Genomic DNA, 24,663 nt, shown 5'->3' with positions numbered 1-24,663 from the left:
GCTTATCTGTGGTCAGATAACGAAACCTCATATAACAATAGAAGGCGTGCCGTGTGCCCATCCTTAACTTAAAGAAAATACATTGCATGGATGCACCTGGGATGTATCCCAGGACCGTGGTTGGGATACATCCTCAGTGATGTATCCCAAGGTCATCTGGGTTTCGGGTCTCTCGAACATCATACCCCTCACTCAGGTGACCCAGCCGGGGTGATCAAGTCCCAACTTACGTCCCAGTGGCTACCCTCGATCAGTCCCATTAGGGCAAGACCAAGGCCACACAATCCGTTGCTCCGGAACTGGGAGGATCAGCAATCTGGCGCATGGAGGCTCTGTGGGTTGACTCCTGTCCTGTCCGGGCCCCTCCTACGTCTCACCAGGTCCACTCCTGCTCTCACCAGGCCCAGGACCTGTGTGTTGCACCAGACTCCCAGCATCAGGTATTTCATTCAGGAGTGGTGGATTATAATAGCCCTCCTAAAGGCCTCACCGAGGATTTTTGGGCTTCCTCATCACGGAGGACACAGGCTGGGGCGCTAACCCATACTGCTCACCCGGGTGCTGTCTACACTCCGGCTGTCACCCGTCTCTCCAGGCATCACCAGACTATACCTGGTTGTCACGTAGTCCATTCCTATGAGTCACTATAAATAACTATAACAAAAAATAAAATGATGAAAAGATGTTAAAGATGGTTCAATACCTGTTAACATTACACAGGAATATCACCTTTGCAGCAGGTGCTTTGCAGCAGTACCATCTGAGGGGAATAATTATCATGGTGAATTTGGGAAAGGTATACACACCCTAGTGCTAGAAAATGTGATTGCATTGCATGAAGAAATGTATTATGATTTTCAATAAATCTAATATAATGTATGTGTGTAACTCGTGTAATAATAGCATTTTTTTGCCATGACATATTTGCAGGAGCTTTTCACCAGCAATTGTTTATATGCAAAGCACCTCTATGGCTAGCAAAATCACTGGCCCATTCACTTTCCCCTTGTAACAAACACTATCACTATCACTATCCCCACTATCCCAAGTAATATTATTTTCCTGTCTAATTTTCTGGTAGTGTTGTAATGCAGAACAAATAAAGAGGTAGGAGTGCTGAGTGCACACCAATAGTGGAGAGGTGCTGACCACGGGAGACAAACTCAAAAATAGGAAGGTCGCACAGCTCGTAGTTACGATGCAAAAAACGTGTGTGTCCCTGCATGGGTCTGTCTGTCCCTGGGTATGTCTGTCCAAGCACGAAAATAGCTTGGTTGGTTTTCACCATTTCTCAACCGTTTCGGTCTGGATGTTCCAGGTACCCCCCAGGAACCCCCGGGGACCCCCAAACGGTAACTCTGTCATTTCTCGACCGTTTCGGACTTGGGGTGGCTCGCCGGAACCGGGCCAGCCCCCTGGCCGCATTCCTGGTGGTCTGGATGTTCCATGGACCCCCCAGGGACCCCCCGGGGACCTCCACATGGTAACTCTGTCATTTTTCAACCGTTTCGGACGCAGGGTGGCTCGTCGGAAACGGCCCGGCCCCCTGGTCGCATTTCTGGGGGTCTGGATGTTCCATGGACCCCCGGGGACCCCCACACGGTAGCTCTGTAATTTCTCGACCGTTTCAGATGCGGGGCGGCTCGGCGGAACCGGGCCGGCACCCTGTCCTGAGGGTCTGGAACTTCCGCGGACCCCCACACGGAGTTGCACCACAATGCCTTCTTCAGGATATGATGTGGGGTATGAGTGTTGTAATGCAAGACAGAACACATAGCTACCACTGGTGCAATGCTATCACATATTTTCTAACTGTATAACTGGCCAGAAATTTGCATTATTCCGCTCAGATGGTACCAACCAACCCTACTGGCTCACAGACAGGGCAAGGATTAAATAATTAGGCTACATTGGGGAACTATTCTGGACCTCTGAGAACTTCAACTATTGTGTGTGACAATATCACACTCCTGTTCCTGAGGTAAGGAGATGAGATGGATAATTTCTTGCTTATGAGTCAAATCAAGTAACATATTGTAATAGTTAGCCTACTTCTAAAACCTTTATCAAAACACATCTCTCTCCCTCCCATTTTTGGAGGATCTATAAAATAGGAAATAGTTGTTTAATTGTTTGGTGGTCAATATATGCAATGTGCATGTAAACTATAATGAGGCGTGGTGGGAATTATAGTGTCCTTCAGTTACTTAGACCCCTCTGAGCAAGAATCTCCTATAGGTTTATAACAGAAGCACTGATTAGCTTAGAAGATTAACTGCACTGATTAGCATAGTTCAGTCAAGACAACTCACCGATATAATGTATTGATTTTTTAATTGATCTTTATTTATTATTTATGTTCATAACATGCATGGTGCCAATAGCTTTGGTTTCAGCGGACTAGAGATGCTTTTATGGCTTGCATCCTGAATATCTCTGCTTTCCCTTTTCATACAGTAAGTCTCTTTTTATTACACACACAAAATGAAAATATTATCACACACACACACACACACACACACACACACACACACACACACACACACACACACACACAGTAGAAAGTAGACAATTTTCACAGTTCTCAATAAATAATATAACAATCACATTGTCTCCAGGCCAGGAAATGATTAAAGAAGCATATCCCTTCACTTTCTCTCTGAGGTGTAGTAGGCAGCATGCACTAGGCCTAGTGTAGGCTAGTCAACAATCACCTCATGGCTTTCATTTTCCTTTGGTGTTGTAGGGGTGAGGAGTCAGCTAGACACACTTCAAGAGCGAAACCAACCTGCAAGGTCTGTGACCACATCAGCCCTGCCTTTGGCGTTTCTTACAACTCGACAGGCTGTGCAGTAGTGTTCAGACCAGAAAGTGGGCTGGTGTACAGCGTAAGTCCTCCGCCAATCCAAGTGGTATTGCAACCGATCTTGGTTGCGTCTCAGCAGCAACAGGTACTGGGCCAGTCTTTGGACCGTAGGAAAGTCATCCACATGGATGAAAGCCTCTGGCGGCAGAAAGCGTTCATAGTTCTCCCTGGATGGACCCAGCACCACCGGAACTGCTCCAGCCAGTACGGCATTCCACACCTTCTCTGTGATGTAGTCCGTGTGCGCAGAGTTCTCCAGTGCCAGGTAGAACTGGTATCGTTGGGCTAACTGCACCACACTATTAGTCCCTCTGTCTTCAGGTAATGGGCGTCCCGCACCACCAAATACATCCACGTGGACATAACGGCTGAGCTGATAGTAGAATGCCACGCGGGCCTGAGACTCTGACCAGTTGCTGATGACCCAGGCCACAAGACGGGGTCTGGGGTGTGGACGTGAAGGCCCACGGAGGACATGAACATGCGTAAGACCCAGTGGTCTGACTGGAAGAGGCATCAGGTACCCATAGGGCAGGAAAATGTCTGAGTCAGCCCGGTAGCTCATGGTGAGATTAAAAACTCCCTCAAACCGCCATAGCCTGGGTGTGTGGGTGGGGGACTCAAAGTTCATCCAAATCCATTTTTGCGCACGGGGGCGTGGTTCCGGTGGGACTTCACACACGTTGGTTGCAATTTCCCGGTGATGGATGATCACGGCGTCCGCCTGCGGGTATGCGCGCCAGTCGTCAGTCAGCGTGCATCCGCGAATCTGGTAGCGCGCCTCGCAGTCTGGGAGTTTTCGGTACCTACTGAAAGGATGCGTCCAGATCAGTAGCGTCACCGGGCTGGGCTCTCCAGTAGTAACAGTAACAGAGATATATGTTTGAGACAACGGGTCGGGCAGATAGAGGAGACAAACAGTCAAGACGAACAGAAAACATACTGTTCCCACAGTCATCCAGGAGCACGGTGTTTTAAAAAACACAGCGTGGGATTTCAGCCGGGTCACACTGGAGCTCTTGACACTGACAGCTCGGTGTGTTGCAAGTGGCGCGCGTCCTAGTTTCCAATGAGTGCCACATTCCATCGGAGCCGGTAGTTCTTTCAATTCCTTCACCAGCTCTTCACTAACCTTTCAGAAATCAACATTTCAGAAAGCCTGTATTTCTTCCAGTGACTTCGCCAGGTCTTCTTCACAGCTAGTAGCCTAGTAGTCTAATCTTAACTTCAAATCAGCTTTGAAAACAGTCCAATGGTCGGTCAAATGAGGATATAGTCCTTAGTCCTCACAATCTTTTCCTCCCTTCTCAAAACCTGCCTGTTAACTGCAATGCTTCCTTCCTCCCATATTGTTCTTGTAGATCTGTGTAAGATAAGAATAATAAAGGTGCCGATATCCAGGTGACCTACCTAGTAACCAACAATAGGACTGTTTCCTGGTTTTTACCTGCATTGTTCTGAGTGGGTTAATTTAGTCAGTCAGTGTTGTTCAGTGTGGTGTCCGCTGTCGTCCGACTCGAGGCACAAACACAAAAACACACTTCTCAAACATTTGACGTGGCAGCGCTGGCCTGGTCTGGATTCCCATTACCGTTGAATGGGGCCTTTGTGGGGCTTGCTGACTGTCGGTCGCCCTCACTGAGGCTCTTTTAGGTTGAGTAAACACCTTAGTCCAGAGCAAGTAGCCTAGCGGCCTAGCCTAGATATCCGATTGCATAACACGCAAGTAGCCTATTAGACAAGCTGCAAGATAATTCGACGTAGCCTACAGGTCGGATTGATGGGCGTAGGCTCATTTTTTCCATTACTTTATTAATGGGGCATTTAAATAAAAAATCACACCCGTGTGAAGTGAGGGGCGCTCTTATCATCTTACAACATCGAGGAGGGAATTATTAAAGTCTAACTCATGTTGCTATGATTAGGTGATGTAATGATGATGTAAAACAAACAAACAAACAAAACAAACATTAAATTCTCTTTATTGTTAATGGGATTTAATGTTTGTGTTAGGGACAAAACAAACATTAATTTCTCTTCATTGTCAATGGCGTTTTAAAACAAACATTGAACTAAAAACAAACATTAAACCTATAGGAGAGGCTATAGCGCACCTCAAAAATATTAAATCATATAGTTCTTTATTTTGGCTTCGGGCCAGAGGCCAAGCAAATTTGTGGAATAAAAAGAGTGCTTTTGGCCTGGCTATTAGGCGATAAACACATATGCACAACAAACATTAAACTCTGTTGTTAATGGCATTTAATGTTTGTGTTAGTGACAAAACAAACATTAGACTGTCCATTGTCAATGGCGTTTTTAATGTTTGTCTAGACAACGAGACAAACATTAAACCTGTATATAGGAGGTGCTATAGCAATAGCGCCCATCAAAAATATGTTCCATTTTGTGTTCTGTAGTAATATGCTACAAGGCCTACAAATACAATAGCCTACATGTCAAGTGTATAGGTCAGGTATATCAGGATATCATGCAAAGTCCCCTCTTAGTCTTAGGCCCCCTAAACCTCAATTATAATAGGCTACAACACTTAGATCAATGTCCACTAGGTGTCTCCCTACACAAGCACAAGTTCACTAAAAGTGGTATATTGGAACTCTAGCCTAATCTACGTATTGCATTTTTAATGTGATGAATAAACAATATTTCAGTTGCAAACTAGACAGCACAATGTTTGAAATGCTTAAGCATGAATGAATGTTATTAATTAAGATACATTTTGACCCAGAATTGTCCTTAATTTTAACCACATTAATAAATGAGACATATTTGGACAGTGATCCATTCTAAATCAATGTTTCTCAAACATTGTATTTGTGAAGGACTTCCAAATTCATGCATATGTTCACTCATCTGGCGATGAGTGCTGATATCTTAATTTAATTAAAGTTTGTTTGGTTGGTAACTAATACTATTCTTATCTGTTATCCTGGTGTTTCATTCTCAGAGCTGTTGCTGCTATGACACCTGAATTTCCCTCTGGGGATCAATACAACTTTATCTTATTTTATCTTATGAAAGAATGATGAGAGAGAGAGGTTGACAATTGTGCTCTGTGTTATGTCTGAGCTCTGGTGGCCTGAAAAAAAACATAAGAACAGTGAGAAAACATATTTCTCACCACAGATATGGGAGTCCTGTGGTTCCCTGTGTGAGGAAAAAAAGGTGGTAGAAGAGCCGAGGTGGGACAAGATGAAGCAAGAAGATTGTATATCTCCATGGGGGTCCTCCTCCTTCCTGTAACATCTATTCTCTCTTCTTGTGTGTGTGTGTGTGTGTGTGTGTGTGTGTGTGTGTGTGTGTGTGTGTGTGTGTGTGTGCGTGCACGTGAGTGTGTTCGCGTGAGTGCATGTTTGTGAATAGTTATCCCCGTAAGAGGCTTTGTATTCTTTCTGCATTATTTATTCCCTCTTTCATCTCAACCGTTCTATTTTGAGCCAATCATTTTACTGTCCTCCCTGTGGGTGACGTGTATGAATTAGAAGCAGAACATTGTGATCTTATGTCATCCTAAGTTATATAGATACACACTGTACATGCCTGCACTCAACTTAGATGCTCACACATCAGAAGTTTCTTATTTTCTATGCCAAATAGCAATGTATTTTGACATTAAAATACAAAAAAGATTTGGATCAACTTAAAAACTCAGAGTTTAATGTTTTTCTTTTTAATTTATTCCTTTTTTCTAAAAGATGAAAGTGTTTTTTATTCTTTCTTATTTATGTGTAAATACAGTCAGACTATAGTGATATATAGTGTGTCTTGTAGTTTACCATCATTAATCTTAATACAAACAAAGACAACACACACAAAGCTGGACTTTTATTTGTTTCCAACCTTCCTCCTTTAAAAAAGATCTCTTTATTATCAAAAGCGTTCAGCCACGTGTCAGATCCTGGATCCGCGGGAAAGGATCAATACGTCTTCCTCTTGTTCAGCCGCCCACCTATCACCTCACAACAGTAAAACACAAGCATGTGTTGTGTACACATGAAAAGAGATAGAGTGACTCAGAGTCAACAATGAAGGCAACACTTTGAAGTTGGTGTGTTTTAGTTGAAATGAGATGTAACAAACTTGTATTTTCAGTGCCTTGATCATCACAGCCCTGCAGGTCATACTGCTGTATATCAGCCATGTCATATGGGATGAGGAATGTACAGGAAACTGTAACAGACCTTACACCTCTTCCTCTGTAACTCTGTTCACTGTTTATTGACACTGTCATGTCCATTAGAGGTAATCTCTCTCTCTCTCTCTCTCTCTCTCTCTCTCTCTCTCTCTCTCTCTCTCTCTCTCTCTCTCTCTCTCTCTCTCTCTCTCTCTCTATCTATCTGTCTCCCTGTGTGTGTGTGTGTGTGTGTGTGTGTGTGTGTGTGTGTGTGTGTGTGTGCGCGCGAGCGCGCGCGTGCGTGTGTGTGTGCGTATTTGTGTGCTTGACCCATTCCCGCACTCAGAGACCGTTTTTTGATGGAATCCTTAGCTCTTCACTCATCTTTCCTATCGATTTTCCATGTAATTCTTTTTCCTTTTTTTTCTCCCCCCCTTTTAGGCCTACTTTCTCCACCAGGGGATGGGATGTCTCAATTGGTCCCATCCAGAGAGGAAAAAAAGCAAAAGAGAGAAAATAAATACAAAGAAAGAAGAAGTGAGTGGAAGAAGCTAGAACTGTGGATGCGGAGGAGGGGGTTGGGCTCTGAGAGGACCCTGATCACAGAGGCCCTCACTGACCCTTGACCTTGATCATGACCTTAGTGAGTACCCCGGGGGTCAGAGGTTGTGTGAAAGTGGTGCTGTGGCGATTCACTCCACTGCAGGGTGATGATGATCTTATGCAGCCTCCCCAGCCTGTCTGACATGATCAGTGTTGTTCCCTGCCTTCGGCTCCCAATGGGCCACACATCCATCTCCTCACACACCCCTCCCAGTCCCAGCAGCCACATAAGGTTTGCTATTCACTGTAAAATCTGCTGTGTTCATTTAACTCAAAGTGCACAATTGTAAGCAAATGGACCCATAAGGGTGAACTTACTTATACAGTAGCTGTGTTGGATTAAAAGGTGCACTGCATTGTGACTGCGGGAAATACATCATGTGAATTTGCTTTTCTGTTTTATATTTAGGTATCTTCAGTGATTTCACTTCGGTCGAACCTCTCTCTGAATGAACTTGGTGTGGCAATGAGCAACAGAGATCAGTGGAAGCAGCTTGTGTTGCAGATCTCGAGGGCACTCGAATGATGATGATGCTGATGATTTAATCAAGTTTAAGGATTACATTTGTGTTACATTTCATGTTACCATCACTGTAAGTCAAGAATGGCATGAACAACGGAGATTAATTTATTTACTATAGTTCTCAGTCTTGAATAATAATTTAGAACCCCCTGTGGTAACAGCTGGTGCTTTGTAAGTCTAAAACCTGACAATAAGATATAGAGAATATTAGCTCGTAAAATGTCTTTTGACAAATGTAGGCTATTTCTTTAATGGCTCTGAATATAGCAGCACTGTACTTTAAGTAAATGATCTTTGGACCAGTTCTCAGAAGGATACTAAATGGTACAGTATGACTCGAAAACATCAAAGGATCATGCACTATCAAAAGACATTTGGAGGCGCATTTGTTCTATATGATTTTATCATCAATAGTAAGACAGCAGCACATCACGTTCTAGATCAAGCTGCTTTGTGTGACGGCAGGAGACAATAAACACACCATGATGGACATGTTGTAAAGTTAGTGAACCAGCATGTATTATGTGAAACCTGTATTTCTTGTTTGGGTTAATCACAGGCAGCATCTGATCTCACAAAGCCGAGCCCTGTGAAACACTAACGAAGGTGGGTAAATAAGGCTTGAATGAAGGAATTAATGACAAGGCTCCTCAGTCTTCTGCCGGAAATGTCAAAACATTAAGTAATACTTGCAAAAAGACAATGATAGACAGTAGAGGAGATCAGGCTTTGCTGTAATTCACTATGTAGCAACTCCCATTTATGCATGATATTGAATCTGTAAAACAATACTTATCATTCACCACATCTTGCTGAAAATGTAATTGGTGAGGGATGGCAGATGAGTAGACCAAATCAAACTGAATCTTCAATTCTTCATTGGCCAATACAGTCTACATGTTTGTCTTATTGCGACCGAAAGTCGCAGTTAACTATATGGAATCGGTGAAAGAGCATGTGACATCACGTGACATCATCAGGGATGGAGCACATGACATCACCAAGGATGGAGATAAATACCTGATGTCATCAATATTAAGCCCATACATGGAGATCCCTAATTGATGTCACCTTAAGGGCGAGGTCGCTTCTCGCCCTCAGGCATCTTACTGGTACTTATTTACAGTAGCCTACTTATACAACCACACAATGGGGTTAGGTGGATTTTCACAACCCTGCACTATGGGTATGACGTAGGACCAAAATTGCCACCATGTGAATATGGTTAATTATATCGCCAAAATGAAGTAGCCATTGAAATAATGACAAGCTATTTTATATAGATATAATCTGGCAACTAAAAAGCATTCAGAAATATAATCTCATCAAATAAACAGTAATGAGCTCAAAGAAAAGGTTATATAAAAATACTGAGATCTGTATAAAAATATAATGAAAAAATCACCATTATCTATGGCAAATTCTGGAATTATTTTTAGTGATTGCAATTGAAGTGTAATTGCTGTGAAATAAATGACCATTATTAAGGTTGGAAATAAAACAGTTGAATATTTTCTTCTCAGTATAGGGTATAGGCCATGGCTGACCTGATAGAAAGGCAATGGGCTCTGAGTATTAATCTACTACAGAGTGGACTCAGTCCAAGCAGTCACTCTGGCCAAATTCTGATAGATCAATTGGATAAGGAAAAGAAAACAATTTATTCAGCAGACACACTGCGTATTCTTTTGTGTATTCTTAGCCTACTTGGTGTGTGTGTGTGTGTGTGTGTGTGTGTGTGTGTGCGCGCGCGCGCGCGTGCGTGCGTGAGTGAGAGCGAGAGACATAAATACAGTAGGGTATACGGTAGGCCTATGTGTAATATTATATAGGTCTGTAGCCTATCTGCATAAATATATACCGGTATTATGCCTATATCTCACACACCTGCTTGTTCAATAATTAATTATATTATATTAAATATCAATTTAATAATGCATTGCATGGTCTCTCAAGCAAAGGACACCTGCTGTTCTATCAGTGTGAAAAACGACAATGCTAATTGTGCATTTGTGCACCAATTGTGCTGTTAAATATATAATATTCAGTTGTAAATATTGTCAATATTATTTTTATATTGTCTTTTATAGTATCATATTAATTAAGTAATAAAAAGGTGAATGGTAACAAGATCAGATCATTCGTCAAATTACTAGAGAGAAAATGCCTTCACTCACAAATGATGAGCCAAGAAGTCCATTCCATCTTTTACCAATTCTTTAATGGTCAGTCCGTCCACGTCCGCTGTAATTAATATGCCGAGCCTGTAGGCTGGTTATAACAACCTATTACATAAAAAGTAAAAACTGCACCATGAGTCTCAGAAACTTGTTTGGTTAGTTAATAGCCGATTATAATCTTTTATGCTCTAGAATAACAAACAGCACCAAATTGCAGTGGGTAAAATATAATTAAATATAAAACTATTGCACTTTGCTTGCCTCCTGTGTATTACCAAATGTCGTTATAAAGCATGTATTCATTGTATTGTTGTATATTATTATAACCCGATATTATTGTGGCGTTATTGAGGCAGCGCGCATGTTCGATATAACTCCATTCCGTGCATGTGTTCACCAACAGGGGCTTTGTGGGGGCGATCCGCTTCGTGTTTTGTGCCCTGCCCAGTCCTCTCCACTGAACTCCAACCCTCACGCTCTCTATCAGCATCTCATTCCTGTCTCAATATGTCTCAAGATGGCGGCCAATGCAGGATCGATGTTTCAATATTGGAAGCGTTTTGATTTACAACAACTACAGGTCAGTTGTATTCTTCTCAAAGTGTCCGCTTTGTATTTAGTTGAGGTGTGTTTTCTCGATGGGGGTTGGTGTTTTGCGTTTTAGTGGTCGTTCTGTTGGTGTTTTGTTAGAGAATTCGAGACCTCTGCTCACATCGATGAAAGTGGCTCTCTTTGCTGATCAGAAATTGATCCTCTTTGTTCAATTCACATCGATCGGACACTACGACTCGCAGCCGGGCGATGCCGCGGGGATGCGCCAAAGGAGCTAATGGTTGTTATTTGTAAACATTTGTGATCATTTCGACTTGGGGGAAATCTTGTTTAACTTTACAGAATCACGTAACCGTAGTTAGCCCGAAGCTTTAGCGCTGCAAGGTTGGATAATTTGGGGGAAAATAAGTGCGACTCATTACGGTGGCGCTGTGGTGACACCGTTCACACAGGCAGGACATTGCGCCTGCTGCTTGTGTTGTTGCTTTTACTGTCAATTTGGCAAGTTTACTCGTCACAAATAAGCATTTGCAGGCTAGTTGGCTAACGTCGGTTAAAGTGTTTATATTTATGTGGGAACTGGGAATGGTGATGATGATTTATCAACAGCCATTTTTTTGTTTCGCCACAGCAGCTTCGCACCGCTCAATTATACACTTTATGGCTAACGTTTCTACACACAGACGGTGCCACGTCTGTGGAAGTGGACGGGACAGCCACTGCTGCTGACACAAAGCATTTTTAGAAAGAACCACGACCTTGTTTTGATAAAGAACTCAAGAAATGTTCCGGCACTGCGCACGTCATGCATAGAGGAGTCTCGATGATCCCTAGCCTCAGTAAAGGCTATAAGGAATAGGCCTGTTCACTATGAGAATAATATAGCCACTGTATATAATAGCTTGAGTGACCTATAACAGAAATCTGTACACAATGGATCTATTGTATTTTCCTGACATTTCAACTTTGCATACTGCATTCGGAGGCTCAATTTGTGAATATTAGGGGCTTTAGCCCAGTTTCTATTGTCAAAACATAATATTGTATTATGTAGGGTAGACTCATTAATCTTACATTATTCTGTGAATTCCATGGGCGTAGGGTTTGAACTTTTATTTAGGTCATGATAGCCTCAGCAGAGGGTAGACAAAGGACATTTAACAAGTGTTGTCAGCAGTCTTAGTGTTACATTAACACCACATCATCAAAGCTTTGGTTCTATTTATTTGATTATACTTTGTCCTCCTGTTGTTGCTTTTTATTAATAGGAAATATGGGGTGTATCTGTGTGTACTGTCTGTCTGTCTCTTTTTGATGCCCCTCAACCCTCTCCCCTCCATGGCCCTGTAGTTTGCTTGCACCCCCTTCTCCATGTTTGAACTGGTGTGTGTAAATTTGTCTGAGATCAGGCATTTTCATAGATTGACTGCCAGAGCAGTGAAAGCACTGCCAGCAGCCTAGACATGAAAAATGCATCACATAAGTTTGTGATAAGGCCCTGGGTAATTATGGCAAAGGCCCCTATCACAAGCGATTAGTCAGGACAGTGAATCTGAGCGTGTGCGAAAAGGCTGGCGGTTGGCAGGCCTGTCTACAGGATAGGAATCAGTCAAGTATGTGTGCGCACGTGCACGTGTGTGTGTGTGTGTGTGCGTTGCTGCGTGCGCTGGTATGCGCAACACTGCTCAGAACATTCGCTGTCTATTATTGATGACATCTTATTTACTCTGCCTCCTACTGAGAGGCTCCTAGAGGATAGCCTTCAGAGAATAATCATTTTTTATCATCTATTTTCTGAGGAGAATCTTGGGCTGGTATATGATCATTACAGTCTGCCCTGCACACGGGTTATCATCCAAATGCAAACTTGTTTTTCTGCTGCTTTTTGCTTTGACCAAATGGACAGCATGTGTGTGCTTATTTTTACGCCTGTGTGTGTGTTCTGGGTGTAACAGGCACCCACAAATGAGAGCTTTTTTTGTTTGTTCTTTCTTATGATGAAAATCCAACACAGCCTAGATGTCAATAGCTGTAAGCCAACGTAGCGTGTATTCCTGAGGCTTAAACTGCTCATACTCATTAAAATCCCATTTGATCATTGGGACCAGCTCCCTCTGTAAGAAACTAGCTAGATGGTTGTTGCAGGACAGAGAGTGCTTTGAAACTGTGTGTGTGTGTGTGTGTGTGTGTGTGTGTGTGTGTGTGTGTGTGTGTGTGTGTGTGTGCTCGCGCATGTGTTCGTGCGCTTGTGTTTCACCATTACATGCCCAAATGGGAGTTACAGTGATGCTTTTAGCAAGGTCTCACTCAGTAGAAAATGGATCAGAGATTCAGAGATGATGGCAGGGTGACAGTGAATTACAGATGGAGGAGGCTTTAACATCTCTAATCCCTGTCTGTCCATTACACCGTTTCTTTAGAGGGGATCATCATTCACTCTCCTGTTTAAAAAAAAATGTATTTATTTATTTTTTACCTAGGCCAGCAGGTTCCTGGAACATTGTGTGTCATTTGAGAATGATGATCACTCAATAGTCTAACAGCACAGTGACTCCTAGACTAGTGGTTCCCAACATTTTCTGGATCAGGGCCCTGCCCACTTGGAAATCTCAAAAGTATTCGTGGTCTACCCATCTGACCACTGAGCTGCCGTGTTAAGTGGTCAGATGGATGGGCTGCGACGTGTGCATTTTCAGAGCATGTTTATTTTAATGATTGATCAATCGATTGTGTTCCGGCTTGAATCAACATAGTGTACGTTAAGTTCCTATTTATCTGTATCACAATGAAAACTATTTATACAAGATTTTAAAAACAAAACTATACCATGATGACATTTGTACAAAATCTTTTAAATATTATTATTACATATGTCATAAAATCTTAGTGTTTTGGCTATTATTTGTGGGTCCACTTACAATATCCTCACAGCCCACCAGTGGGCTCCGGCCCACAGGTTGGAAATCACTGTACTAAACTTTGTTTTTGCGAAAGCCGTGTAAATTAGAAACAGGATTTTCTTGGTCCCCATTCCCAATTTAGGCCTAATAGCCTGCATCTCACCTCATAATGTTTCCTGGAACAAACCACGCTAGAGCCATTTAAGAAAGAAAAAGAGTTAACCATTGCAACAGATGGCTAAAAAGTCACTGGGATGAACTAGATATAGAGTTGCGGTTTTTATATTTATATTTATTTATCCACTACATCCTATCCTAATGGGTAAATTTAGGGATGGTTTTGAAAGCTGATTCTAGATCTGTGGTTAGTGGTAACCTGAGCAGTTTACATTTCTCAGCGGCTGGTCCGCTGTTGTCTGCAAGAGTTTTAGTGTTAATTTATGAGCTGGTTGTCTGGACTCACTGGTGGGATATTTTTACCCTTCTGTTGCTGCACAGGCTTGGGGAGTATAGGGGAAGGGGGCATCACGTCATGGTTTTACTGTAGCCAACCAGTTCTCTGCCCAGTGACAAAACCTGGCATGGGGACTGAGGTTTCACTGTGTGTTGGGGGGTTGGTGAGCGACTAAGCGTGACTCAGAGAGAGAGAGAGCATGTCAGGTCTTTGGTCTCTTCTGTCTACTTTGGTTGAGGCTATGTCATGCTGTTTTCTGAGAGCTTGTACTTTTCCCTCATGAAGGTTACAACACTTCAAGTGAGGCTGAGAGGTAGGCTGTGGCTCCAGAAACCCAAATAAGCTGCACTGCTCATACCTCATCAGTGATAACATTGGTACACACTACACACTACAGTGAAGGCCCATGTTCCCCAGTGGATTCATCCCACACTCTCAGTCTCCTCAGCCTTCTCCTGCTTTCTGCTGTGCCCGAGTGAGGCTTCCTTACTGTAGATGTGATATGATAAATCTGCAAGAAATTATAATAATTCTTTGAATTTCTTTAGTGTACTTTTTGTCTGGGCGCCCGCTGGCCTAGGTCCAGGCACATGCCACATATAGGCTCTGGCCTGACAGCGCGTTGGTCATGACGACCTTTGTTGCATGCCTCTCTCCCTATTTCCTGTCCTACACTCTAACCGTCAATAAAGGCATAAAAGCCAAAAACAAATCTTGTTATATCCACAAACTTTGACTTTTGATGGACGTCACCTGATTTATTTTATTAAAGATGTGAAACAGTTAACCGAAATGTCTAAATGGAAAGAGTGATATTTAGTGTTAATTTAAGGTGAGTTTTTGAAGGCGTATATAGCCTAATTTATGACCCATGATTCAGAATGCTGTGCTGTAATAGGCCCGACTGTTAGAACCAAATGATTTATTTTATTCCACAAACAAAAGACTCATAGTCCCTTAGGAAAATAATAGTTTTGCCTGTCTGAAGTCGGATGAGACTCACTCAACCCAACAAAGTTTCTTAGGCATTAAGGCTGCTAAATTTCGGGTAAAATGATTATTTTGCTAAATATGGTGAAAACAATTATTAGTAAGTGATTGGGGAATGAAATTATTTGATTTCAGCTCTGTATAATAAACCAACCACCTTCGTATAATACACCAGCAGTCCAGCACGCATCTTGTGTACTCCTGAATGTTAGATGTGGAAGTACTGTGATTGTCGTGTATCTGATATTACACTGGGTTTTTCGGGAAGAAGTTGATCTTCAAAAAATTGGGAAATGAAGGTAAATGTTGCAAACTCCTATATGATGTAGCAGTCAGCATATGAAATAGTGTAGGTGTAACTATTGATTATTTTCTTGATTCAATTACTGTTGAATAAAAAAAAAAGATTAAAATAGGTTACTCAGATTAAAGTGATGAATAATATTGAATATACAATCCTAAATTGTGTTGGTGTAACTATAGTGTAGGTGTAACTATTGATTATTTTCTTGATTCAATTACTGTTTAATTAAAAAAAATAGGTTACTCAGATTAAATTGATGAATATACAATCCTAAATTGTGTTGGTGATGCCTCATTCATACAGGTGGTTGACGCTTTTATCTGCAGTGAAGAATCTGCCTTTTAAAAAAAAGAAATACATTTGTCACTATCGCCATGGCGTGTTATATTCATGTTCTATACATACTTGTCAAGGGTTGGATTGGGGGTAAATCCCTGCGACATGCTAACGTCATGTCCAGGGGATGTACTTGTACATCAAGCTGCCTCATGCTACAGAAACAGGAGATAGGCTCCTGCCCTATGGGCCCCATGGCAAGGCTAACTTATATATACTTGTGAATCAATCAAGGATTTAAATTAATTGCACAAAATGAACACTTCCAGTGTATTACTGTAACACAAGACGTGCACACATTTTCAATTGTAGATTTTTTTGTAGATTTGTAGATATCTCAAGTACTCTAGTAGTAGTAAGCCTATCATTAATAAACGATAAGTAACTGAAACATTTAGTTTCTCCAGAAGCCCTTGGACATAGGATAGAAGACAGTCAGTAATGTTAATGATTTTGTTTGGATGAGCTTAAATTCCATATCTCACAACACATGCACATGTAAGACATAATTGACGGTAATAATTTCACATTTATTTTATTCAAATCAATGCCTTTAGCTTAGCTCGCTATTGGTGAACCGTTGGTTTGCCTTTCCTAATTTTAGTGTTGTTTATCTCAGTGTTACCTGGCTAAATAAGGCTTCAGTATATAGTTCTCTAGACCTTATCCCATGTCAGTCTGCGACTCCGGTGTCACTGTCTGTTAGATCATTGACCACAAGTATTGAATTCTAATAGTCCTATTGGTGTGCTTTAATAGTCCAGGTATTGAATTATGATATTGGCATGGAGTGGTGGCCTTAGGATTGAATTATGATATTGGTGACTGCAGGCTAATGGTCCAGGTATTGAATTATGATATTGGTGCACTCTGATGGTGTAGGGATTGAATTAGGATATGGCTCACTATCTGCTAATAGCTCACACTGTGTAATTTTCAATGCCAATCATGGCTTGAGTTGCTGGATCCATAACTGGCCTTTAGGCTCTACGCATCAATCAAATCAGATGGGAACATCTTCCCCCTGTGGCCCAGGTCCTGTCTAGATCTCTGTTTTTGTTGTGCAACATTTTGTTCAATTTCTATTTTGTGAAATTTGCAGTTTTGCAACTGCTTGTATTTTGTTTTAATATGCATTATGCAAGGCTGGCAGTTTTCTCACTTCACCTCATAGCTATTTACCACAAGCCGTTGGAAAAAGACTGGTAGTTTTACCTTCATTTTCTTAAGTAAATACTAAATAGCTGTACTGGATCAAAGGACTGTGAATGTTCCATGAAATTAATAGCCCCACAAATCCCTGGCAAATTGCTATTTAAAAATAAAGTGATTTTGGTTGTGCCTGATATTTGTTAAATATCCTGATTATATATTTATCCTGATGTAAGTGAGTTTACTGTTCCTATTGTTTTTGTGCCGCTGAGGGTGTTCATACAACCCAACTTAAATGGTGAGAGCCTAATATTAAGTAATGGAGTTGTAATGAGTTGGAAATCTTAGCTAGTTTTATTTCTGTCACCGTCCCATGCACCTCCGCATTGTTTATACTGAGCTCATTCCCATTTTGATTGTTAAAAAGCAGTGAGAGCCACAATGGTCCTGCTGCCAACTCAGAGTAACTGGACTGGCTGCTTCTGTGTCGAGCCTCTAAAAATAACACAGTCTGCTGGCTGGGCTCAGCAGAAAACTACCACCGATTATGATGATTCAACTGGCCTGTATGCACAGGTGTGTGTGTGTGCGTGCGTGTGCGTTCTAATTTGGATGGATGTTTTGTATTGAATGGAAATTGTGTGTCTGCATTAAAATCCTTCTGGAGTTTACATATAATTGTATAACTATAAGCTGTTTCAGTGAGAAGCATTCAGTGAGAAGCTGAGAATGTGCTCTATGTTAGAGTGATGTAAGGAGGTTGTACCTATACGTATACCTTTTTATGTTGTGGGGAAATATAATTGATCTGAGCTGAGACCTACAAATATCATTAAAGGGATAGTTCAACCAAACAATCAATTACTCAACCCATGAATTGAATTGGATTAATGGATATTTTTTTGTTTTTGACTCATTCCTACCTAAGCCAATAAATTGATGGCCATCAGTGGTTCCCTATGCTGACACAAAGGAGACTTTGTCTGCTCATAGGGAAACACTGCTGGCCTTCAAATTAGTCTCCATGGGGTGAGTAATCCATATGGGAAGAAAAAAATATATTTCTGGGGTGAACTATCCCTTTAATATAATGGCGAACTAGCGTCACATTCACTGTAATGGCCTCAATGTAATTTGTACTAGTCTGTAGATTAAAGTTTGAACGATTAAAACCACTAACATACATTTACTGAGTCCTAATATTATTGCCCAGGCTTCAAACAATCAATAGGACTAGCTAGTGTCTTTAGGCCTATATCCACCCGATACATGGGTAATTATCTAGAAATGATGCCGTGCTAATTTCTGTTCCTAATGTTGGATGTCCTCAGACGATACCATTAACCCCTCCCTGACCTTTGACCCTAACAGCTGTCAGACTAGAGCCAGGGTTCAGAGGTGGTCTGACCCCTACAGACCCTGTTGTGACCTGAACTGTCTGACTGGCCTAACCTTTTGGAGCAAACAGACGATGACCTTGCCATCTGTCTTCTCTTCAATAGGACTAGCTGCCTTGAACTTGAACTTGTGGATAGAACATTTATAGAAGGGATACAGCATGCAGGCAGCTAAAGAAGCCCTGACACAGAAAATGGTTTCACAATTAGCCTAGGCAATTCTCCATAGCCTTTAACACAAAAAAAAGAAGAATACTTTTAAAGAAGAAAATGTTTTGCAGATGTCTCTATAAGACTGCAGAAGTTTAGATCTTGACTTCTCCCTGCTCCTTTTTCATCTAATGTCTTGAGAATCATTTGTGTTCCTGATTTTGTGTCTGCAAAGGGGGCAAGGTGACTATTTTCCATTATGGAATGTTGAGTGCACCAGAGATGAAAAGCTTTTATTCGCTGTTCGTCACTGAACTCACCACCCTCGCTTCCTAAGTGTTTCACGAGTGAGAGTTGTCTGCAACGTAGGAGAGGGGGAGGGGACTGGTGGTTTTATCTGTTTAGTAGACATGAGCCCATCCGCTGACTGCTGTCTGACCCTGAGTTCAGTCTTATGGTTATTAATAGGCCTAGAGGCCTGAACGTCCAGGAGCCCCTCTGATCAACTCCAGATGTTGTGGAACATGGGAGAGGACTGACGAGAGTCTGTTTGGCTATCCTCGTTTCACATGAAGTAGAAGGTTGGGAGATAGGCAGGCATGCAGAGAGACTGATAAAGACGGAGTGAGGGAGGGGGAGAGGGAACTTTTCACGGGAGTGTGTTTTTTGTGCGTCTTTGTTTTCGTGTGTGTTTGTTTATTTCACTTATGCCCTCAGACCAAAAGACCATAAAAAATGTATGGCATCACCATAGTGACCATAATAACTACCTATAAACTAGTGTGTAAACTGTGAAATAAGACAAACACTCCAGAACAGCTCTGAATAGTTGATTGGCTGCCTTCTGCCATAAAACTGTCTGAGCGGCAGACTGAAGGAATGCCTAACAGGCTGCGGTCACTGTCACGAGACATGAAAGGATTGGGCTCCGTGTTTTAACTCTTCTTTATCTGATGGTAAATGATAAGGTGTGTGTAGCTAGTCTGACACTCGGCCAGTGTGGTTTTGAGGAGGTTTCAGGTTTTGACGTTTCAGCATGGTTTGTCGAGTTGACCATTTGGTCTATTGATTGTGATTTTGATAGTTTGATGCGTCTTTGCGTGTGGCTGTGTGGAATAGGTCAAGTCATTCTATGCACGAAGCCTCTGAATAGCTTTTTAGCTGTCCTTCCCCTTCCCCGTTACTCTAGTGGGCCTTTGATGTTTGGATCAATCAAAAGACAAGAGACTGAGCCCTTACACATGCTTCCCTCCGTGCTCAATTCATCTTCCTTCATTGTGCAGGCTTCATATCACATTATCTTGACACAGAATAAATGATATAATTATTACCCATTACTTAGACCAGTGCTGGCTAATTATTCTGTCATTACTGTTTGGATTAGCTATGCTCATTCTTGTTCTCACTGTTTCTCTGACATATCCTCCAAAATCAACATGAAACTGTGTTGGCTGACCAGATAGTGAGTCGACCACAATCGCAATGTCCTGATGTCCCTGACTGAGACCTGCATTGCATGTCCTTCCCCTTCACTGCCTTCAATTTCCTCTCTGCTATCCTGTCTAAATAAAGAAAAGACTGCCCCCCCACAAAAAAGAAAGAAGAAAAGATATAGGTGTGTATATATAGAATATCCTATCCGTAATGAGCAAAATCTCCCTGTCCGTCTGTGTTTGCAGTTCATGTATCTGAAGAACCATCCGACCTTGCCCGCGGTCGAGTCAGTCAGATAGGTGGTTCGATCCGACTGCTATGCCCAATATGGGCATGCTCATATATGAGACCGACCCACTTCAACTTCGGACCCAAGGGAGCCCAGTGTCGAACCGCTTGGATAGGCAGTTGTCAAGAACCGGCGATCCGACCGTTATGCCGCTGTATAGAGATCCAGTTGTCCAGAACCACGGATTTGACCCATATGCCCATACTGTATATTTGGGAATATCGTATATGGGGCATATACAGATGATAATCAGGGAACTCCTTTTATGAGCATCAAAGGGACAGATACGCAATTAAACAGAAAGTCGGCAAAAGCCATATTATGGACGAATGGTTGTAATGTTGTCAAAGAAAAGTAAGTGAAAACGAGGTACAGTATGGGAAGTAGGATGTCATCAAGTCAACAAGGTTATGACTGAGAAACGGAGCATTAAATAAAACATTGTATTTGATTTGCAAACACCATACAGGCTTAAGTGATCATTGCCAGGGGAGGAGTCTGTGTTATATGCTATTATGAACTGTAGTAGCCGCCCACTACCAAAGGGAAAGAGATGGCATGGTAGAAAGATGAGGAGCTGAGGAACACCATTTATTATAAGAACTAGACAAAGAACAGAACACTTATGCAGTTACTAGTTAATGATTTAACCACCAATAATTATTTTGACCGGTTAATACTATCACTTCAATTACCCCCTAGACTGCAGGCAGCCACCACGTTACAAATCTGGAAACTGCACTTCAGGAAGTCGACAAGGTGTGACTGTCACAAGTAACTGACATTACAGAATAAAGTTATGGTGCGAGTCAATAATAATAAAAAATTATGCGGTTTGATGACTCATATCTAGCAGATTGTGACAGCAAACCTCTCCAACGCATGTAGGAAATTCAGTTTTCCTACTGACCAGAGTGTACTCCCAAAGAATAAATGTATTTGTAATTGTATTTGACTACACTGGGTTCCTGTAGCAGTAGCAGTTTCACAACCACAAATGTAGTCCTGGCAAGTGTTCATTTGAGACACTGAGTCACAGACATTCTAAATCTATCTTCAAAAGTTAAATGTTAATGACCATTAACAGTGGTCAGTTATTGGTCGTAGACTTTATTTATTTATATACTAGGTTTGTTCTTGTCAGTGATGATTGCCTGTACATCTGAACCACTGATTTCAATTGGATGATTGAGTAATTTTGGACCCAGCCCCTAGGCTTGTATGTGTGCTCTAGCACCCTGGAGCACCATTTCTCTTCCAGACCTGATTAATCCCTGTTGCCCCTTCATGATCGCAGTTTCCATTTTTTAGCCCCATATCTGTGCATTCATCCCCCAATCTCCACTCAGTGGCACCAAATAGCTTCCTGGCAGAATGGAGGCATTAATTCAGGGATGAGAAGTGTGATACCCCCCAGCCCCTCTGTCTCGCTCTCTCCCTCCCTCTGTCTAATTTTTGGGGGGACTTGCTCTCTTTTTTCTTTCTCCATCTCTATATCTGTGCTCTGTTTTGTAATGCACAGCCTTTATCAGAGCTGAAACAGCTCACTACCCTCTGATCCTATCTCAGATCTCAATATCCCAGCCGTTCCACCCTTGTAAACGCAGGGATGAAAAATGTTGCCCTTTCACCAGCGCATTACACCCCAGCATATCGCCATGCCATTCTCCTCTTCTCTGTGCACACTCCACAGTCCACACACCATTCATCGTCTGGTAACACTGGCCTCTAGGTAAATTCAACCTAAAAAGAAAAGTGAAAGAGTGAGGAGTGCTTCCTCCGAACCATAGGCGCTCTCCATTATTGTATCATGTTTGTAGTTAGGCCAAGGTTTACGACTCAGGAAAAAAATATAAATAATTATAGCCCTTAGCAGATCAGTCGTGCATGCGTGCGAATAAAGAAAAGTTGTTTTTGATCAGGGTTTGTTGAGGTCATTCTTTACATCTCCTGTGAGGCTGGTAGATATGTTTTAGTCTCCAACATACACCTCCTAAACAGTAAACACATCACACTGTTTCAGCATAATAGTTGTGCATGCTTGTGCTAAAAGGACAAGTTGGCTGGTTTCCCTCCCCAGGTGAGAAGCAACACAGAGAGAATCAGCTAGGATACATTGTGCTTCTTCAACCCAGTGCGGTTTGTAAACTGTCTCCTCCTGGCACATTTTGGAATCGTGCACCCTGCTTTGTTAGAGGAAGGAAGCCAGACAGGGAGGCAGGATTGTAGTCTCTTATCTTCGCTGCCGTTGTGCTGTGTTTTGAGGGGGCGTGCCTGTGATCTGTGATCATGTACCGTGTCATTGTAGCAAGCGTGGCTGTCGCTCCTGACTGAGCTGCCAGCACCACAGCTCCACCCCCCACACACAGTGAGCGGGTCGGGCACGCAGAGCACGGCACGCGGCTGCATAGGAGATGGAAAAGGGATATGGGGAGGCTGGAGGTGGTGAAGGGGGCTTGTGAAAGGTGGGCCTCCAAGATTGTAGATAAGACATCTTTCCAGACGCCTTTTGACTGTTTACTATCATAACCATAACCACATAACAGCTTCAGACTTGTCAAAGATAAAGGGGGAGATTAGGGACCGCACTGGAAAGACGGAAACTTCATCCGTTCGACAGCATTTGTGTTACGCCGCCGAGTGCAGGCAGGGGCTATGAAGAAAAAAGCCCCTCTTATTCTGTAGTGCACACAAACGTTTGATTTTCACATATTGGCCCATTCATTGTCATTACTAATTTAGTCTTCTTACTACTCTCATCTATCAAATGCCCAGCTGTAATGTAAGGTGGCTAAACTTGTGTGTGTGGTCTTCTGTCCTCTCCCACTCACCTTGGCAGACGAGGGAGGCTATCAGATTAGCTTAATGTTGTATACACAACAACGGTTTCCTTGGTTGTCATTCCTCGCGACCTAGCTATCACTGGATCGGTGATGGGGGGACGGTATGAGAAATTCCACCACAAGTTTTTGATACCTCAATTAAAGCACACCCGTCTCCTGTTATCTCATTTAGCCCGCCCTGGATGTGATCACCATAATCAGTCACGCCTGATTGGAGCCTCCTTCTTAATTAATCAATCTCATGTATCATCACCTGTGGCTCATTAGAGTAATTAGAGTGAATTAGTCGGATAGAGGGCCCTCTCTCTCTGTCTGCACATGTACACGTGGCAGGAATTTTATGAGAGTAGATGAACATACACATTGATGTAGACATTATGTGGACTCACCATGGATCTGATGGTGAAGTGTAATGGGATTTGTTGCCCGTGAATGCTGTCAGTGTTTGGTATTGTTACTTCAGTAGTGGAGTGGAGAGACTTACTCCTCCCAAGTAAGAGTAGTGTTGTAAATAGGTTTTCAATGTAATGAGTCCCAGGATGCAGGGATGGTCTTTAAGATGAGTCCCAGGGACATTGTATGAGTCACACTTCAACGACGTTAGGAGTCATATATAATATGTTATTTACAAATTGCAGCATTTAACTCCCATTTCATTTTATATGGTTATAATGTGGTTATATTCATGTAGAAAACAGAAGTAGAAATGATTATTATAACTAAAATAAAAACTAGAATAATAATGCTCTACATATTTCATATTATTTTGGCTGTAAGTAGTGCATCCCATGGATGCAGCAGAGGTCGTTGTTTTATTGCGTCCCTTAACTATAAACTGCGTTTTGGGATGCAAAATGCACCCTATTTTAATCTCTGTAAGAGCAAAGTATAACGGTCTTCCTGTGAGGTCCTCATCCATGGTGGCATCCAACATCCACTTGCAAAACCTTTATTACGCCTGCTGTAACTTGTACAAGGGGTATGGATTTAAAGATGTAATGAAATTAAAAATACGTTTTTCACACTTTGAGCATATCCCAGATATCAATAGATGCCAAAGTGTATTCTTATTAGAGGTGCTCCGATCAGGTTTTTTGGGACCGATCACATATTGTTTTTCTCACGGCCGATACCGATTTTGTGTGTATACGGAAATTTTTCCCCCAAAATGATATGAGGAGGCAGGGGCGAATGTTTATGCCTGTCAAAGATGCAAAACTATATTATACTATATATCTGATGACTTTTATTCGACTTAAATGGTATAAAAGATCGGTTTCTCCAGATCGGATAAAATAGACCGATCACCGATCGGTGGCCGATATTTATTCTTATATAAATAGTTCATTAAAGTAGATTTTTTTAATTGCTTCCTGTCAAACGAACTGCGTGAGGACGTAGGCAGGTCCTTATGAATATATACATATGAATCTTGATTCCATTCACGTGTGATTTCCATAGCTGCATGTTCTTCCAAAGTTAACACACCTGATTTTAATTATACAGGTCTACTCCGTTTTGAATGTCATATATGGCATCCAGATGGTGTAATACT

The 24,663-nt window shown here is 42.0% G+C and overlaps 2 protein-coding genes across 5 annotated transcripts in view; one reads left to right on the top strand and one right to left on the bottom strand.

Annotated features, from left to right (window-relative positions):
• Positions 1–2,629: 2,629 nt before the first annotated feature.
• On the bottom strand, positions 2,630–4,096 carry LOC308320982 (alpha-(1,3)-fucosyltransferase 4-like). Its single transcript, XM_080771739.1, has one exon. The coding sequence runs from the start codon at positions 3,951–3,953 to the stop codon at positions 2,772–2,774; it is 1,182 nt and encodes a 393-aa protein (XP_080627865.1). The 5' UTR covers positions 3,954–4,096; the 3' UTR covers positions 2,630–2,771.
• A 6,692-nt stretch (positions 4,097–10,788) lies between these two features.
• Positions 10,789–24,663, top strand: part of cux1b (cut-like homeobox 1b) — a 74,099-nt gene continuing 60,224 nt past the window's right edge. For 3 of the 4 annotated variants that reach the window (XM_080773031.1, XM_080773029.1, XM_080773028.1), the window contains exon 1: positions 10,789–10,887. In XM_080773031.1, coding sequence (XP_080629157.1) covers positions 10,825–10,887 — 63 coding nt within the window. In that variant the 5' untranslated portion in view covers positions 10,789–10,824. The remainder of the gene's footprint in view (positions 10,888–24,663) is intronic. The other variant, XM_080773030.1, reaches the window with a different exon arrangement.

Source organism: Protomyctophum bolini (assembly GCF_963924005.1).
Source record: "Protomyctophum bolini genome assembly, chromosome: 9".
Classification (NCBI taxonomy): Eukaryota; Metazoa; Chordata; class Actinopteri; order Myctophiformes; family Myctophidae; genus Protomyctophum; species Protomyctophum bolini.
The sequence above is the reverse complement of the archived record's forward strand: the minus strand, read 5'-3'. Positions and strand labels throughout refer to the sequence as shown.